The sequence below is a fragment of the Protopterus annectens genome, chromosome 6.part0 (genome assembly GCF_019279795.1).
Source record: "Protopterus annectens isolate FY-2018-M chromosome 6.part0, PAN1.0, whole genome shotgun sequence".
Classification (NCBI taxonomy): Eukaryota; Metazoa; Chordata; order Ceratodontiformes; family Protopteridae; genus Protopterus; species Protopterus annectens.
In genome coordinates, this window is record NC_056737.1 from 260,338,897 (window position 1) to 260,359,936 (window position 21,040).

A 21,040-nucleotide genomic window follows, 5' to 3' on the forward strand; every position below is an offset into this window, starting at 1 on the left:
CCCCATGTAAATTTCATCACCTATTACAGCTGGAAGTCTATAAGACTAAATATCTGTACCTCTGTTGTTTTCACATTTCAGCAATAAACTTATCAATGACCATTAGTCTCCCGAGCTTAATGCATCTGTCTCTGTAGTGCAGAGGACTACCTCTGATGCTAATACAATAAAAAGCCACTTGTAGATTAGTAATTTCATGGTGATTTTGTGAAAATATTTAGTAATGATCAAGAGAAAGAAAAAGGTGCACTCTTCATGGCAGGGAAAAAAAGATTAAAGAGGTGGATGACAAAATGACAGTTATCTGTGGTCCTAGTGTGCTCCTTGAAAAAGTACTGCAGGTCAAATACTCATGGTCTGGCTAGAGTCTCCTCTTTGTGTTATTGTGACAAGATCTAAAGTTGTGAAACAATTTGTCATATGTAGGAAATTATCGCATTATCTTTATACTGAAGAAAGGGTCATTATCTTTAGAGGGGTCCTTATTTCACTGAAGGAGTACTGTCTTTTCTGTTGCAGCCTCTACCTTGCATAATATCCTTAGAATGTTACAAACTCTGTGAAACAGCATTTGCCTGTTCAAGGTGATTGTCATTTGCATGGGAGTCAGTTGCTGCTGTACTGTCCTTAACATGATCACCAGTTTATCACTGAGGAAAAGGTAGACATTCTACACTGTCCAGTGATAGTCAAGTTTCAGTTACATGACTGTCAACATCTGGTCACCTACATATTTGAAATTAGAAAGAACATCTCCCTCATTATGCCATGTTTCAATGATGCTTAATTAAAACGTGTTTTCCCACATCTTGGGGACCCCCATGAGACTTTCTAAGCAATAGGGCTGATTGCCAGCACCTAGAATGAATTTATTTGCTTCACCTTGTAAACATAATTGCGCAAAAGTCATTTGAATTTATACTTCATTGTTTCATATAGTTTGTTGTAGTGTACACAATAGTTTAACTGTACTCTTTGTATTTGGTCTGTTAAATCTGTCTAATATGTTCTGTATCACATACATTAATTACTCTGAATTTTGGTTAAGACTGAATTTCTTGTGTTTATATCTATTACTATTGAATGTGCTACAGGATGGTGAGGCTTAAAAATGGTTCTGTGTAGAAGCCATCCATTTACTCTGCAAATACGAAATAAATAGAAAGTAAACATGAATGTAGAGATTCATCTCTCACTCTGCTCTGTGCTAGTCTTGGATGCCGATTAATACCCAACAGAGATTGTACCCACACTATAATGACAGTGTACATTCAGTGCCATACAGTAGTGCCCTTTACCTGCATTATGCAGATGATTTACTTGTGCCCTTTACCTGCATTATGCAGATGATGTACTTGGAACATTGTATATTTGCACTCTGCTGGACTGTATATATAATGACCAGCGCCTTCCACTGAAACTGTGCAGCTTGCTCATACAGTATTTATATTAACAGTAGAGTCCCTTTTCTGCTGTGCTTTGAGATGGGCTAACACTGTAACTACAATGTGCAGTAGAATCCTTTTCCAACTGGATTTATATATTGTGCTGAGTCTATATTTCCAATAGTCAGAAGCATACCACTCAGCTTCTTTGCTCAAGAATGAAGAACAAATCAGGGAACATTTCTAAATATTACTCTAATTCACTCTGAAAGGGGTGGCCTAATGGTTAAGGTGTTTGCCTTACAAACACAAGGTGCAGGGTTCAAGTCTCACAAGGGATAATTGGCTACGCTTACAATGGCTCGCAAGGGCAGTTAACCTAGTACTAACCTAAGAACAACAGGTACATCAACATCCATTTTCTTAAGAAAAATAAGTCTGAAAATCTAATGTCTGGGATTGCTGAATGACTGACTACAAACCATAGTGATTTACCAGAAAATCAAATATTTCATGAGGGACATGCCACAAATATTAGGCATAATCAGGATAGTCTGCCAAATCAGGGACAGTTGATGGCTGTTGTTAGAAGGGACTCCACTTCCAGGTGTTGTTCGACACTAAGACTGTACTGCAGTGACCACTGTGTAATTGCATTCTGATAACAATGTACTTAAAATTCCCAGTGGAAGTTACTTTCCCTTTCCTCATCATCACTATATTCACAGCGTACTTGCAATGCCTAATAAGCATCCATCTCCCATAATGCCACAATACCGTGATGATAGGACATTTGCAGGTCCCTGTAAGGGTGTCTTGTCCTGTTAAACAATAAAATTTAAAAAGGTTAGTAGGAGACTTTCCCACTGTGTCTTGCTGTATTTGCAATATTCAGTCTCTTCCTCACTCCATCTTTGCATTCTACTGAAATTGCAGTGTCACTGTCTAATAGGACCTCTGCTCTGTTTACACTCCGTTGAAACTGTACTTGCAAATCCCAAATGATTTTTTTCCCACTGTGTCCCAGCCTTACACTGGCATTATACAGGCACTCTCCCACTGTTTCTGTCTGCATTTTGATGACACTGTAGACTTCCATCACTTTGCTACACCCTATTAGAATATTGCACTCGATGTAGCTGCTGGAGTTTTTCCATTATTCTTCCTCTCCCCTGCACTAATAATGATGTAACACCACAATGCAATATTATGTCTGTAGTGCCCAGCAGTGATATGTTCCCATTGTTGGCCATACTGCACTCTCACGCTGTTCACACTGATCTGTCTCCCATCTTATCCCGTGCTGTAGTCTTACTCTGTTTATACTGATCTGTCCCTCATCACATGCCATGCTGTGCTCTCACTCTAATTACACTGATCTGTCTTTTATTGCATCCCATATAGCAATCTTGCCCTAGTTATACTGATCACTCTCCCATTGGGAGTTGGCATAATGGCTAAAGTGTTTACTTCCCACACAATGTACAGGGTTTAATTCTCACTTTTGGTCACTGTCTGCTTATTGGCTAGCCATATAATAGTCTGTATATTGATTGGCTAGTAGAAACCTACTAATGCTGTACTCTCATTCTGTTTACAGTGATCTGTCTCCCATCGTATCCCATAATGCTCTCTCTCTCTTTCTCTTTCTAATTACAATGGTCTATTGCTCATCACATTCTATAGTTGCAGTTCAAGACTGGGAACCCTCTCAGGAGACCTTCTTACAGTCTGTTGACCATTGTGCCCATAAGGTATTTGCAAAATCTAATCACAATGGCTGTTTTCCTGCTAAAAATGAATTTCTGTCAGGCCTATTTGGAAAATGCATTAATAAGGATTTCTAAACTCCTGCAATAACAACAAACCAAACCTTCATTTGTGGGGCTCAGAGTTGGCAGGATTCACTCCTCTGTTCTTGGGATTTCCTGTCTCACGTGTTGCTTGCCAGATGCTAGATTAGTATTTTGTGGTCAGCTGTGCAGTACTGAAAACATGAATTATGACATCTGTTCCATTTCTGGCAGTCAACAATGAGAACTCTTATAAGAAGAATACAATTGCAGCAAGCTTCATACCTTGTCATGGAAGAATTGTCCTGAACCTCTAACATGTGGTTCAAGCACAGAGATACAACCTTATCACTTACTTTAATACTGTATCTGTAATAGATTAACAGTTTAAATACATGACAATTTATACCAGAGTCATTAGCACCAGTGTAGTTATTTGTTAAGTGACACTGTTATTTCCAGTATGAACATGAGTACAAGAACTGAATAATACTGCATAATTACTGAACAATGTACAAACTTTTTAAAATATTTATACTTAATGTATGGACATGTATATGCAGTTCAAGCCATACTAACATTTTAATCAAGGAAAATAAATTGAGTTAGACAGACAGATTCACACCTCCTCCCAAATCCTGCACTTACAAACTCAAGACCAGTACACATAAACAGCAAATGCTGAAGCTCATAAATCTTCTCACAGCATCACAACAGCATGCAGAATGCTAGCTGCCTTCATTGGTATGCTGAATAAAGTCATCTGTAATGAATATGTATCACATTTAAGCTTGAAACTGAGGATTCCTCCAAGACTTCTGGATGAAAGCGTCAAAGTAAATAACTAGCAGAAATTTGGGGTTAGAAGGACGCTTGCCTTCTGTGCAAAAACATGGCTTACATCTCATCTCCTGCAATTCTGTACTTCCGACATTTTCTTCTCTGTTCTGCACAGCAACGGTTTTTTATATATATATATATATATATATATATATATATATATATATATATATATATATATATATATATACATATATATATATATATATATATATATATATATATACATGGATTCACTTCAGAAGCTCGAAATACTGAAATCTCGAATTTCAGTATCTCAAGCCCAAGAAGTGGAATCAACGAAAACTAAAAACTGTGAAATTCAAAACCTCGAATACCGGAAGTTTTGAATTTTGCAGTTTTACTACACACACACACACACACACACACACACACACACAAACACACCATCCACCATGCAAACACACCCCCCCACTTAATATTCTCACTCTGAGGTCGCACTACATACAAACACACACAAAACACCACCACACAAGCTACTTTCACTTCGCACACACACATCACAGCAACAAAACACACTGACACACACCACAGCCCCTATCCAAACCCCTTAACACACACACACACACACACACACACACACACACACACACACACACACACACACATACACACTTAACTGAATACATAACCATAACAGAACTTTAGAAGCGTGAAATTCAAAACCGAGGTTTTGAATTTCACGCTTCTAAACTTTCGCTATTATGTGGATTCGGCTTCTTGGGCTCTAAATACTGAAATTCGAGATTTCAATATTTCGAGTTTCTGAACAGAACCCATATATATATATATATATATATATATATATATATATATATATATATATATTTATTTTTTTTTTTTCTAGATACTGTCCTACCCTGACAGGAAGATATTCTTTATATATTTACGTTTGTATTTTCTTGTCTATTAGAGCTTCTGCAGTGTTTCAGCATAGCTTTTATTTTGACTTAAAGAACTATGACGCAGAAAAGTCAAGTTCAGTATAACTTTATCTTTTATAAAACCCCACATGCTATGTAGTCTAGCAATTTGTCAGGATGGCAACTTGTACAAATAGTGCTTTAACTGCTGCTCTGAGCGTTACAAAGTTTGCTGTTTGTTCCTTCATTTATTTATTTTCATTTGTTAAGCTTTCTGGACAAAAGTATCCCTTTAGTGGGTTGACCCTGAAGCACTGTCTAGCTAAGTGACTTGCTCAGAGTTGCACAATAATAAAATAGATGTGGAAGGACTCAGACACTGTGCCCTTGACTACAGGAAGCAGCTAGTTGTTAGATCTGAAGATTAGATTCTACACTGAGATTGCCTGAAAAAATTAATTTGTAACTATTATTTTTAGTTTTGTGAGTAATTAATTTCTGACCAGACTCTTCTGCTGTTCTATTTCATATAAAATGTCACTTATTTTAATAATGGAAATACTTATTTTTATATTCTTCATAAATGTACTCTAATTTAACTTACAGTCATAAATTTGCATGAGTAGTCAAATGGATCGCCTTTTTCAGACCCTACTAATTGTAAATGAAACATTAAACAAGAAATAATTATGAGTTACATAAAAGTTAATCACTTCCACTAAATAATAATGGACTTCCCTCTGTTTAAAATGGCTCTTGTCTGCATAAGAAAAATATGTGTGTAATGAAGATTGCAGAAATCTTACATTTATGAGTTTTCATTCAGGTATTATTATTTCTTGAGATATTAAGATTATTTTTATTAAAAATATTAAGATTATTAACCTATGCGTTGCTTGTCTTTATGTTCAGATGTTGGTGCTCTTATTTCAGCCAGCGCTGTTTTCCTTTTCAGAGCTTGTTTTTGACACCCTCACTTGTGTGTTTTGATCACTGTGTTTCTTGATGAAGAGAATGTATTTAATGAGCAGGAACCAAATCTAACCATAAACAGGTAGGTTATATAAGAGTACCTCAGACATAGTATGGGATTCATATATGGGCTGACAAATGTGAAGAGCACAATAGTAGGGGTGCAAGCATTCCAGAGAAAACAGTCACACAAAACTGCAACAAGTGACATTGTGTAGTATGCAGCACATGCATATGAGAGCATAATGACATATATATGAGAAACTTCATGCAAAAATAGCAACATGGAATATGCAAATGTAGGAGGTGAACGAGATAGCTTGTATACAATGGTTGTGCACCCAAGCCCACGCAGATCTATGAACACCATGAACACCATGAACACCATGGTTTATGGTTATATAACAGGAGCAGGTGTTAGGTACGCAGCAAAATCTGAACAGTATTCGTTTATAGCCTCCATCAGAGCTACTTTTGGCACTGTTGCATGCTGTGACCACCTGTGTCAACAAAGAAGATACAGCTATCAACATCTCACAGTTCAGCAGATAATCAAGCACTTCAGTGTCAACAGGGAGCAATGCTCTCTAGGGTTGAGTCAAACTGCGTCAACTATGAGTGGAAGTGAGGGGTATATGTAGTATGTCTATTCCTTTGAACCTAAAGGTACATGTAGTGTTGAACATCTTAGCTACAGGGACTTGCCATTAGTCTGCGGGGGGGCATGTTATTTATGTGACAAGCTTCTACCTCATGAATAATTAACCAGTTCTTCAACATTACACAACAACATATGACTACCCAGGATGCCAAAGGACAGAACCAACATCATGTGCGTGTTCTATGAGACTGCATGATTATCTGTGGTACAGAGCAATTCAGATTGCACCCATGGTCCTATTAAGGTCTCACCTGGTCTAGAGGGACACAGATACACAGATAGGAAGGACAACCATTCCAAGAACTGCTAGGCAGTCTGAAATACCAAGAGAATTGTCTATAATTGTTGTGTGTGTCATTCAGGCAGTTCACATTATTCATATATTTGGCACATGTCCAACCAAATTCAATGGTTCCTGTGAGGGACTTCCCACAGTGTCACCTGATTGGTAGGTGTAGACAGTATGGCTTATACATACAGGTGCCATGCACACTGGGAGTAGGCCACTTACAATGTTACATCTTGTGTGTTGCATGTGATGCTACAAATGCCCCTCAGCCATGGATGACCCCCATTTGTTGCCCACAGAGCTGGGTAGAAATGTCACTAAACGTGGTGCATACTGAAACAAAAAATGTTTTCCAAAGATTCTTTGGACTTCTGAAGGGTAAGTTTAGCTGCCTCTTGTAGGGCACTACAATATAGTTCAAAGATGCACAGTAAAATACTTGTAATGTGTTTGTAATATGTATAGTGCTACACTATGTGATTCTGTGAAAGCAAAGTACTGCTGGAGAAGACCTTGCCAGGACAGGCATGAAGAATGTCTCACTAAATCTTAAATACTACTGAAAGTCAAATAAAACCAAGATAATTATTTTTACCTGTACCATACATGGAACAAGCATCCCAGAATTTCATATTACATCTACTTACAACACTGCAGTCAAGCGGGTAAATTACAGCAAGCTATTTGAGGTATTCATAGACTGTATGCTTGAGTCTGACCAACATATTAGTTGCATAAATGTAAATATAAACCAAAAACTAGAAATATCATATAGGTTCATAGGTGTGTACTAGGCTAATGGCCCTGGAGCCTTTACAGGCCTAGCCCATAGAAGTGCCCTGGCATCGTGCCACCTGACATTAGTTCCCAGTGCCTCTATCAAGTAGAGCCACTGGAGTGATCCCCAGATCTATCACCCATCCACTCATCAAGATTTCTGTTGAAGAGGGTCAGCAAGGTGCTCTGCTTGACATGCATGGGAAGTCTATTCCAGAGCATGGGTGGTCTTTGGGTGAGGAACCTTCTCCTCCAGCATGTTCTGTTGATGTGGTAATGAGGCTGAGGTCTCTGGAGTGTGTGGTGTGGGAGGATTGAGATATCTTTAAATGTAGCATTTCTAACAGAGCTGGGTCACACATGGCCTTGTAAGTCAAGCAAAGATCGCCTCTAAGTAGGCGATATGAGACAGAGAATAGCTGGAGTCTTTTGAGTCTGTCCATGTAGGACATGTGTTTAATACCTTGGATCCTTTTCATGAGGTACTTCTTTGGCCTCTCCAGCTGTTGCAGGTATCTAGTGAGGTACATCCCAAATGGGGCATTATATTCGATGATTGGGCTAATGAGGGAGGTGTAGCGAGAGATGACCTCTTTCTTCCTGGAGGCAAAACCCTTGGTAATGGGATGTGCCACACAGAAGGACTTTCTGACCACAGTGTCAATGTGGTGGTTGAAGGAGAGGTTGCTGTCAACCTATGTCCCTAGATCTCTTATAATGCCTTCACTGTTCAGTGGGTTCCCATCGATGTGGTAATTAGTGGGAACTGAGTTTTACCAAAGGGGGATGACAATGCATTTTGTGGCATTATGCTTAAGGCCATGGTTTCAGTACCAGTCATTGGTCTCAGTGAGGCCTTTCTGTAGGATGTCTGCATCACTTGGGGAGTTAATAATGGCACCCAGCTTGCAGTCATCTGCAAACTTGGTCAGCCAGTGTCCCTTTGTGTTGGCCTGGACTTCTGAGAAGTAGATGCCGAACAGGAGAGGACCCAGGACCAATCCCTGTGGGACACCAGTCATGACTGGTCGGCAGCCTGACTTGGAGTCCACTACTTTCACACTGTGTGTTCTATCTATGAGACAATTTGCAACCCACCTAGTGATATAGGGGTTGATGCCTAGTTTGGTGAGTTTATCAATAATTCCAGAGTGAGGAATGGTATCAAAGGCCTTGGCCAGATCGAGGTAGGCTGTATGCACTGCCTTACCTTCATCCACAGCCCTGGTGACTTACTCAAAGAAGTCAACCAGGTTGAGCAGGCATGATCTCCCTTTCAGAAAGCCAAATTGCATGAGGTCTAGAGTTTGGAGATTTCCTATATCTTTGTTAATCAGGTCCATGATGATGTGCTCCATAGCTTTACATATCAGACTCAACATGCTAATAGGGTGATAATTCCCAGAGTCTGTAGTCACTCCCCCTTTATGGAGAGGAATGACTGTAGCAGTCTGTGATTCAGTAGGGACATAGCCTGAGCTGAGGCTGTGACTGAACAGGGCACACAGAAGTGGTACCAGTTCGCTTTGTAGTTCAGGCTGAACACAGCCAGAGATATTACTGGGTCCCATGGAAACTGTATTCTTGGCCTTAGACAATGCAGCTTTAACCCATTCTGCAGTAATGCTGGGTGCCTGGCATTCTTCCGATTTTGTGATTGGTCCTTTGGGGGGTAAAGTCGGTACTGAATCTGTCAGCCAGTATGTTGGCAATATCTGTTGGCTGAGTATAAATGGTACCATTGTGCAGTATCTCAGAGCAAATCTGGGTATTGCCATGGAGGTTCTTGCTATAGCTATAGAAGGCTCTGTGATTGTTTTTAGTGTCTGCCACAATTCTGCCTTCATAGCTGGCTTTAGAGGATTTGATGATGGATTTCAACTTTTTGTTGAGGATAATAAGGGAGCTTTTCCAGTCTTGGGACTTCACCTTTTTCTGGAACAGTTTCTTCCTTCTGTTGTAGAGTTTATTAATGGCAGGGGACCACCAGATTGGCTTCCTTTTTTTGGAGGAAAGTGTCTTGGTTCTGTTTGGGTATGGCTAGTTCCATGCATTTGTGTACATGTTCGTACAGTGCATTGGTGCATGATTCAGCAGTCATGCAGCTATTTTCCATTGGCATGGGTGCTGTGAAGTTAGCCACCTCTGTTTTTCAGAGTCCAAAGTCAGATTTGGAGAAGTGTTTCAAGATGGTTACCTTTGTGGGGGATGTGGGTGAGACATGGATTTCCATGGTGATTAGTTTATGGTCAGATCTGACCAGGTTGGGATTGACTACTGGTGTAGAGCAATGGTCGCCCATGTTAGTAATAACCAGGTCAAGGATGTTGCTTCCTCTAGTGGGGGTGAGAATGAGCTGGTCCAGGGTATTGGAATTGATGAATTCCAGGAAGCGTTGGGCCAGTGTACTGGTGCTTGAGTAGTTTTCCCAGTTGATGGAGGGGTAGTTGAAGTCTCTTAGTAAGAGTGTGTTGGGTTGGATCTTGATAAGATTCCAGGGTACTTAGGAACATGGAGTGAGAGTCTAGGGACATGGTTGGGGACCTATAGCAGGCTATGACCTGGATCACTGTCTTACTCAATGTTAGTTGTACCTGAAGTAAGTCAGGTGCGTTATACTAGGCTACTAGTCTGGAGGTGTGCATATTCTTTATGAATATGGAGACACCACCGCCTTTGGAGCTTCAGTCCATGTTTTGTGGCTGAAAGGTGTGGAAAGAGTTATAGTTTGGTAGTGCAGGGGTGCTTCCTGCTGCTTTAAACCAGGTCTCTGTTACAGCACAAATGTTGATGTTCTCCATTTTGCGGAGTGCTTTGAGTGAGTGCATTTTGAGATTTAGACTTTTAATGTTGAGCAGCATGACCCTCAGATTGCATTTATTTATAGCTGTTATGGTGGTAATCTGGTCTTTGAAATACAGCCTAAAAAGGCACTACAGGGGTGGCAACAGCCTTAGCCAGTACCCAGAAACCCAGGGGTGACATATGCAGGCCTATGGCAAAGCATCAAGGTCTGTCAATCATATCATCCCAAGCAGATAGATACTGGATCCCCTTAGAATGACACCAGAAACTTAGCCAATTGTTAAAGTTAATCATTTTTTGTTTGTACTGTGATATCATTCTGGGTGATGGTAACATGCTGCTCAAGGCTAGTGTCATACCTGACTGGACCACAAAATCCAACAGCTCCACCATGTATCTTTTCATGCAGTACAGGGAGGTGAGTCTCAGGTCATTCACACCCACATGGACAATGACAATGTAATACTTGTACTTATTGTGGGGTGACCTGAGTACGTGTGTTATGTGTCGGATTCTGGCACCTGATAGACAGCTGACTGTTATCTTCTCCTTATTCAACCTAGTGGGTGGTACATCTGTGTGCCCTACTATTGAGCCACATATGATTAGTGCATTGAGCAAGGTGTTTAGCCTTAGGGGCTTAGGTTGAGGGGCACACTGTGGAGATGAGCTATGTGTCCTGTGGTTTGTGCTGTGTTGTGGTGGTTGAGTGCATTTCTGTCTTGGAGGTCTCTGCTGTTTGGGTAAATTTCTATTGAGAACCTCCATGAAGGTGGGTGTATGGTTTGTGTTTTTATGTGAGTGCTGTGATAGTGGGTGTTCTGGAAGGCTATGTTTTCCATGTGGTGTGGTGCAGGTGTTGACCTTCTCCTCTTGACCAGTTAGTCCAGTCTTGACTGGAGAGTGCATAGCTTCCAATTTGGTGCTATAAGTGCATCTCTCACAAGTCTGAGTGTTGAGAGGTAAGAGGAGCAGGTTGTCTGTGTACTTGAGGCAGACAATAAAAAGTGCTATAAATGGCTAGAATAAGCAATAACTAGTAAAAATAAGCAAAACAAACAGGATACTTATTGTTATATATCACAGATCAGAGTTGTGGTCAGTGCCCCTCCTCCACTCAGTTCAGTGTGTATAGACAGAAATCATCTCAAAGTCAGGGCTTAAATACCAGAATGTAAAACCTGAAACAACTTAAAAAAGCTCAAAAGAACCAATGAGTGCTTACTCCAAGCCCTAGACCAGCCAACCTCTACCAGCCAGCAGCCAATCAACAACAATTACCCTCACTAAAGTCGAAGAAGAAAGGTTTCTGCTAAGCCAAGATGGCCTGGAACATGTGTTCAAAACAAATAAACACTGCAAACAAACAACTAGGCCACAGATACAGCAAACCTAAACTGGGCTGTGCTACAGCTACTAGCTATACTATTTTTGGCAGAACTAACTACAAAAATGTTTATTACAGCAGAAAAACAGCAGTGAGCCACTAAATGAAAGTTTTCAACAGATAAAGGAGCAAGAAGATTCTAGAGAATGCTTTTAACTGCAAACAAATCCATTATATGATACACTCCTTGCAGGAAATCAGAACAAACAAGCAGATGCTTAACAAATGGAGAAAATTTCCAGGTAATACCTGTCACAGAGTGAAACTAGCTAAAAAAGCGTTACAAACAGTGTGACAATAAAAACCTTATTTATCAGGCCCTGTAAGGTAGACAATTTTAGTGCAACCATGAAGATTAGTTTATAGCAATAAAATACAGTAAAAAGTATGCAACAGACAACAAATGGTGCTATAAACGGCTAGAATAAGCAATAACTAGTAAAATAAGCAAAAAAAAAAATAGGCTACTTATTGTTATATATCACAGATCAGTTGTGGTTAGTGCCCCTCCTCCGCTCAGCTCAGTGTGTATAAAATGAAACCATGTGTAATGCATCAAGTACTGCTACAATATGCACAAGTACTATTTACAACCTTTATATAGACATCCCCATTCTAACAAGAAAACTGTCACAACAGAATTGTTAAACTTACAACTAACCTTCCCAACAAAACACACTATATAAAACTACAACAGTTCCACTGTAAAAACTGCAACAGTTTTACTGGTTAAACCTCCAGTAAACTTTAACACAATCTCAACTCAAAGCAACACATAGCATTCTACAAAAATCTAAAAGACATCCAACACTTACCAGAATCATCAAAAGATATGAACTGCCCAGAAATCTCAGATCTCAAAATCTAAACCAAATACTCAGTCTCAAGTAAAACAACCAGTATGGAAATCCTATCAAATACAACTCAAAAAACTGTATCTGATAACAAAATACAACAAATCAGTGACCACAAAACTTTTAATATGTCCAACTCTGGTGCCTCGGCTTAAACAGCCTTCAGTGGAGTACAGAATTAAACACACAGTTTCATCTTATATACATCATTGTTCATTCGTTTAAAACAAATAAGCTAATGACATAATTAATGTATTAACAATTATATTAAAACTTTCCAATTACAAGCCACATTCATTCCTTCTGGATTTAAAGTGCCAAACTTTAAGATAAAAAGTGCCTCTTTATATAGAAGCTTCTTTTTCACATCCATACATTTGTCTTTTCTTCTATACTTTTTCTAAAATGGTTCCCTGCAAAACCTGCAGGGTCTCCATTATGACTGTCATCAGTATGGAAATCCTGTTTTCTCATTCTGCTTCACAAAAGGTTGATCTTCAATTGCTCTGGATATTGGAACAGAGACAAAGCTAAAACTATTTCTGTAAAAGTTAAAAATATATTAAAAAGAAACACCTAATAAAAGCAAAATTGCCTTCTGTACTCATTGCTAGATAACACATGTAGGCTTTGCGTTACACTTTTATATATCTACTGATCTTAATTCCAATTATTCTTTTATTACTTCTGCCCTTTTTGATTCATTTTTTGTGGTCCCCTTATTATATCCTCCATCCTCTATTGCTTAGACCTTCACTTTCTCATCCTTCCCCCTAATCTCACAAAGTACTACATCTGTACATTGTTTACAATGTAAAAAAGATGTATACAGTCCCAGACTATATCGATAACTAACTGTTAAAAAGAGCTGGAAATGAAACCATATGCTAATATGTTTACTCTGAATGTAATCTGCATATGGTTTATGGACCCTATGATGTCTCTGAATGATGACAGCATTGGCATCATCATCAACCCCATTGGGGTGTCACATCAACAGTGACCATCACCTAGAGCCAATGTTCACACCACTGTGTGGTGTCTCTAAATGTAAATCATATTAGATTGCAGAGCTTTCCTCCCTAAGACTCTGCTAAAAAGGGACTTTCAGCCCAGACTATTCCAGTTAACAAAAATAAATAAATAAATAAAGTAGAATCTGCTATCTAATAAATCTACAGTCCCCTAGTATTATTAATATAAGCTCTATATTTACAACCTTGTGATTTGGCATTCTGCTAGGACTTATCTCTATACAAAATACGACCCTTAATAGTTCATCATGTTTTATATTACAGGTCATGTATATTTTTTCCTTAAAAGGTTATAGTTAATATTAAACAGATGCAATTTCTTTAACCTTTCTTGTTAATGTAGCATAATCTCTAGACCTTTTAATTAAACATAGTAGACTCTTGTCTCATGACCACTGACTTTAGATATTGAAGCAGGTTCCTTAAAGCTGAAGTTGTTCTTTATGAAAATCTCAAGATCCTTTTCACATGCTTAAATAGACAGTATTGAGCAAATCATAGTGACTTTATTATTTAAAGATGTTTTCACAAAATTAAAGATATCAGTCTATGTCCTTAGATGTAATTATGACAGTGCAATCATACAGTCTTCTGGCATTTAGACACTTAGAATTTCTAATTTTAAGGACATGTTGAAAATAGAAAATGAAACATTGTTGGGTCCAAAACAGATACCTGCAGTACCACAGAAATGATCATCCTCCAAGGTGACTTTCCACCCATAAATGTAACCTGGTGCATTTTATCTTTGAGTCATTTACCTATCCAAGGTTCAGTACTTCTTCCAAAGGTACTGAACCAAACAGATAAAAGTAAATCGCAGTTGTAGTTAGGCTTAAATCCTGAACTTTAAGTAATGTCTTGTAAAATCAGTCTTATCAGAAAATGCCAAGTGACCCTTCATGAACTCATATTGTTCTACGTCAGTAAGCCAGAATACAAGTGTGGATGTTTTTTAAAAGCATCAATAAACAGAATTTATAAGGCAATTAATGATACACTTTTTGTCATCACCTTTAAAGATCGGTACAACAGATGACTATTTCTATGCATCAGGAACCAAGCCTTTCTCTGGAAAATAAATGAATAAAATAACCATCTGGGACATCAAGTTAACACTTAACTGGTTAATCAGGTAATTGTGAATAAAGTTAAATCCCATAGACAAAACCTCTTAATCTTAAATAAGATTAGTATAACTTGTTTGTTATCAGCTATAGAACAGAAAATGTATTTTATGGAAGCATAGTCTATCTCAATCTTTCTAACAGCTTTACGACAAATTATTGTAAAATGATCATTAAATATTTTAGCCATATCTAGAGGGCATGTATAAATTGTTTGGATGTACAACAGGAGCAGCAGGACTTCTGTGTTTTATTAAACTGATCATATATCTGTAATATCCTTTCATATTCTGCATGTAGAATTAATTTTACAAAGTGAGCCACTGGACTTCAAAAGTTTATTGGTTTATTTAACTTGTATTTATTGGCATATGAAGGATACCACTTTAAAGTTCTATATCTATGTCTCTTTTTATTAAACAATCTTGTTCTATGCTTGTACACCTAAAGGGTAGACATCCATTTCTGGAAACTGTAAAAGAAGAGCTGTTATCCAAAAATTGTAAACATAACACCTTTAACATATCTTAGGCCTTGTTTTAATCTTCAGTTGGAAATGTGTCGCACCACTTTACAAATGAAGGTGCATCACTGATACATGAGTAGTTTAATTTATTACTATCATGTTTTTTTCTTTGTTTCATAGCCAAAATTGTATAATAGTTCAACAATACCTAAATCATTACTAAAACCCTGGCTGATACATTATTCCCTCTACTAAGTGATGTCACCAACTAAAATAATCCCTTTAGGGAAAATAGGATCCATTAATTCAGATTTCAGATATGGAGTAGAAAGTTAAGTATTTCATTTAATAAGTGGAAAGTTAAAGTAATCTCTCAGAATACTTGTGTTACTATTTATCATAGTTTACAAAGATAACAACAGTTCAGTATATTCCTAAATATTTAATTTATATGCAGCAATGACTATATTTTCTCTAAAAACAGGGTTTGTATGATTGATAGCTACTAAGCAGATTTATTGTCTGAAGCTACAAGAATATGTGTAAATGTGTTTAAGAATAAGAATGCTACCACCAGATCTTATTTCCTATTTACAATAAAATTTGTGAAAACCATTAATGTTCAAGCAATATTTAAGCACTTGTAATAATGATACAGTTCTATTCTTTATTGTTTTCACTTGATTACACACTACTTCTTGTAAATCTTGTACCCCTTTTTATTTGCATGTTCATCTTATTTTCTTATGATAATATTTGTATGCATTCAAAATTTTTGAACATAAAGTTATTTCTGTTAGTATTAACTACAAAGCTTCTCTGTATATACAGTCTTTGTACAATTATCTTATTTCAGCTACGAGGCCAGAAACTGCTTCAGCAAGCTTTCTAGTATGTAACTGAAATTCATATTTTATAGTATCTCACTAGGGAAAGAATGAAATGACTCTTCGATTATCTTATCAGTTTCACATATGGCTAGGCATAAAAAACACAATTAAGCCAAAATCTATAACTTGCAAAAATATAAAATAATACCATAATAAATATGGCAGAGCTTTGTAGTTTAATTCATTTAAACCATATGCATTCAATAAGAACTTGAACATAGCCAGATAAACTTATTCTTGTTTGCTCCACTGCCTGTAACTGTTATACCTGTCTTCAAGGAGAGAAAGCAAAACTGTGTTTGTTTGTTTATAATAGACTATGTACTAAAGTTACCCCAAAAACTACAGTTCTGACTTAGAAAGTACAAATAATTAACTTTTATTCCGCATACAACTGAATTCTCTGCTCAACAGTAATCATATTCTCATGCCAAAATATAAACTTAATATACTTAGTTTAGGCAGACTGAATGTGAAATGGTTGTAGAACATATCATTCAGTAACTGTGAATAATAGGATATATATATATATATATATATATATATATATATATATATATATATATATATATGTGTGTGTGTGTGTGTGTGTGTGTGTGTGTGTGTGTGTCTCTCTCTCTCTCTCTCTCTCTATATATATATATATATATATATATATATATATATATATATATATATATCTGTTTCTACTTCATTTCACTGAAGGCTCATTTCACTGAAACTGAGTTGCCTGTGCACAACTTTTAACGAAATCAGTTTCAGTCAAATTAGTTTTCAGTGAAATGAGCTTTCAGTGAATTGTGCGCAAGCAACTGGATTTCAGTGAAATGAACTTTCAGTGAAATGAAGTAGAACTTTATATATATATATATATATATATATATATATATATATATATATATATATATATATATATATATATATATATATATATATATATATATATATATATATATATATATATATATATATATATGTGTGTGTGTGTGTGTGAGTGGTCTACCTCTTTCCATCGAAAACACACTATAGTGAACGGCAGTTCGGCGATTCCACTTTGCCGAAATTCCACTTTAGCAAAACAGTTAACTGACACTCACATCACAGAATATCACATTGCTGAATGTGATATACTACACCTGAGTGCTTCTAAACAACCGGCAAATCAGATTGTTACATGGTGTACAGGAGGGGAACCTTTAATGTTTACATCACTTGTTGTTATAGATCATGGTACAGTGAGGCTAAGGGAATATTCCCTTTTCCCCAATGTAGTGCAATCTCAGAATTAGTATATATAAGTAGCGGGAGTATGGTGGTGCATGGGGGATTGCCGCCCTACATAAATGTCTTTGTTGTATTTGTTGAGATTCGCATAAGTAAGGCTTGGTTAACTGTTGTTTTGCTATAGCAGAATTTCGACAAAGTGGAATCAGTGAACTGCCATTCGCAGAAGTGTGTTTTTGATGGAAAGAGGTAGACCCATATATATATATCTATATATATATATATATATATATATATATATATATAAAATTCTTTGGCAAGTATTAGTAAAACATTCAGGAAATTATAAGTATACTCTTAGGTGATAAGAATGTAATCCTTTTCTTAAGCCATTTACACACAACTGCATGTTGAAGTTGTCTGGGCCACACTGCCATGGTCAATGCAACTACTTTTGGTGGTACCATCATTCCAGTAACATTACATTGCAGATCACTTTTCTACAGAATCATTCATTATCTTTATTGCTGACATAATTACAACTCATTACAGTTATGTTACAAGTATATACTGCATTGCCCATGAACAAAAGCCATATCACCTCACCTTATAGGTATAATTTATGACAGTTTATTTTAATGTCAAGCATTTCAGCTCTTACACAGAGGCATCCAATATTCCTTCACAGATTAACCACTTTGTGACTTGGCCTACCTCTGATGTTTGACTGTGATTAAGAGAAAGAATTTCAACCGATAGTACTGTATTTCAGTTTGTTTCATGTGCAGACTTCCACTGACAACCCAGATCTATGTTTATTTAACTAGAACCAAGAGAGAATGATGAATTATTGACTAGTTATACTTTAGATGTTTTGCTGTCAACACGTGAAATAAGTTCTGCCCATTGTAATTTATTCAGCTTATTTCATGTACATGAATAGCCACCATTGCCTTACTTATGATCATTTAACTGAAATTAACTAACAGTACAACAGTTGCTTTCAAGCATAGGCTCACCTCCCAAGATGCCACTTTCTCAGTAGGTATGCATCTGATGTCTAACATAATAAAATGAAGGAAGGTCTACCTGTAATAGTGTAATCATCTTATTTCACATAACACAAACAACACCTCCTATGGCCATTTAACTGTGATGAAATGGCAAGCAATACAGTCACTTTTAAATGCAGAGTACCTCCATTACCATCTTTTGACTAGATAAAAGTTAGATGTCTCACCATGATAAAAAAGCCATTCTTTCCCCTAGTAATGTATTAAGCTTGTTTCTTATATCCAAAAAAACACCTCTGTTCATACCCATAATCATCTAACTGTGATTTAATGACAGTAAGTCAGTTGCTCTCAGAAACAGACTAACCCTCTTGTTACCATCTGTTCACTAGATATACCTCAGATGTTCAATTGTTATCACATAAAGGAAATTCTTCCTTTAGCAATGTATTTAACTTGCTTGAAATATATTTTGATATCAACACATGCAGCTTGTTTGAAATACACACAAAAAGTATGACCAAATGCCAGTAATCAGTTACTTTCACCAACAGACTTCTTGGCTATGTAACCTTTAGATGTTTGAATGTGATTAAATGTGAAATTAATTTCATTTCACACACAGGCACACCACACCTTACCACTCCATATCCCATCATTGCTTGCCTATGACTGTTTTGATGCACCCATGTAAATATTCCCTCCACCAAAAAAAAGTTTGCATTCTAGGGGAAAGGCATCTCCAGTGCAATTCTTCTTCTGGGCTGGCTTCCAGAAAGAACATTTTGATTATCTTTGGTATTACTGAAGTGCACAGTAACCTACAACATGCCTAAGACATGTTGTATTGTATTCTGCCTCAGACGTAAAAGGATTGTTCAGATGATTGGTTGAATTACAATCCTGATTTACAGTCTGTTTTATTTAGATAATGCTGTTAAATTTATACCCTGCAATTAAAAAAAAATTAGGAAGCTGATGGAGCCAGCCTTGAGTAATTAATCCAATTTTGGTGTTTTCTTGTGATTATTCATTGAGAATCCATAAATATAAATCCATAAATAAATAAAACATAAACGTTATATACCATGGTCTACAAGAGATATGCTTGGCCAAAAATAAATGTTTATTTTTTCCCCCGTAATACTGCCATGATTTGGTTTTCAAGATATGGTCAAAGTAACTACAGCTAGTATTTTTCTCCATTATCTTTTCCTGCTCTCTTCGAATGCAAGGGCTGGATTCTTTTATTCTCATTTCAAATAAAACGGAAGATGTGCATATTAAACATGAAATTGTAACACCTTAACATCATTAACAACATTAATAACAGCTCCCAAACTTTAATAGAAAACAGCATAAGCAGCAACACTAACTGGTGCTAACAGCGCAGCAGCTGAGAAATTTCACAATTAGCCCTGCAGAAAAGCTGAGGTAAGCCAACTTATGGGAGGGATTTTAAAATCAACTTACTTGAAAATAATATATACATTTCAATGCCAAATGTTTACCTTCACAGTGTGTGCCACCAATCCTCCAACAAGCTTTAATGTTCTAATAGTCAACATACTGCACGTCCTACTCCCCTTATATTTCTAGAGGGTTCTTCCCTCTATGTCCATTTATGAAGCCTAAATACTCAGCATAAAATTGCTAACCAGTATTCTGTTCACCAAATGTCCAGTCTGCCTATGCTTTGTAACAGCTAGATAGGAAGTGTTTTCCTTTCAGTTCCACATTTATCTAAGGAGATTCGGACCATGCAATCCGTAAACAGCTTTTATCATTATTCACATGCTGCTGCCTCGCAATTCTAACTGCGTACATTTAATCAAAATCGCCTTCCAAAGCTGTAAAAGATTTTTTGCTACTCATTGCAAAGATACTACACAGGCAACATTCCTGATATGAATCATTGGAATTATTTTTTCATGCACTCATCTTACAGATGCCATACTTGTAATGTAAGCACTATACCTGTAATGCCTGGTATCCCGTATTGGCCTGTCACTGCTCAGCTTGTCGCTCTCCTGCTGATTAAAGGCATGCAGTCTGTATGGATCTTCACCAGGCTTCAACAGTTTAGGGGACAGGTAGGCATGCTCATCAAAGCCCTTTGCTTTGGTCCTGTCAGCTGAGGGCATTTTAGTGACCTGCAACAAAAATAAGTGTCAGAAAGCATAACAGTTGCAGTATAAAAGAACACAACCATGAGCTTTACCAGTATTTATTTCATTTTTCTGACATGATTAGTACTGCAGACAGTGTCTCATTTTAGTCAATCTACAAGACAATATTTTTTTTAAGATTACTAAAAAAAGATCTATTGTGCAGTTATAAACCAGATGATTAGAAACATTATGTGTAAGCAGTATTACACGACAATAAGTGACATGGGGTTTGGGGCTTGGCATAATACTTAAGGTGTTTGCCTCTTATATATAAGGTACAGGGACTGAGTCTCACCATTGAGGGAAATAGGATTACAATGGCCCACCAGGGCAGCTAACCTTAATGGTAACCTATGTTCTTGGGAATGAGGAAATAAAAATAATACAGATTCAGTGACTGAAAGGCTGATTAACACATTAATTGAACAGAGTTCTTCTGGTGAGAAACCATCAACATCTTTAGACATC

At 37.1% G+C, this 21,040-nt stretch overlaps 1 protein-coding gene across 1 annotated transcript in view; it reads right to left on the reverse strand.

The window, feature by feature from the left end:
* The window catches only part of GALNT16 (polypeptide N-acetylgalactosaminyltransferase 16), a 1,415,037-nt gene that overhangs the window by 1,017,642 nt on the left and 376,355 nt on the right, over positions 1–21,040 (reverse strand). The window contains exon 2 of the mRNA XM_044074007.1: positions 20,379–20,554. Within this exon, the coding sequence (XP_043929942.1) occupies positions 20,379–20,554 (176 nt within the window). The remainder of the gene's footprint in view (positions 1–20,378; positions 20,555–21,040) is intronic.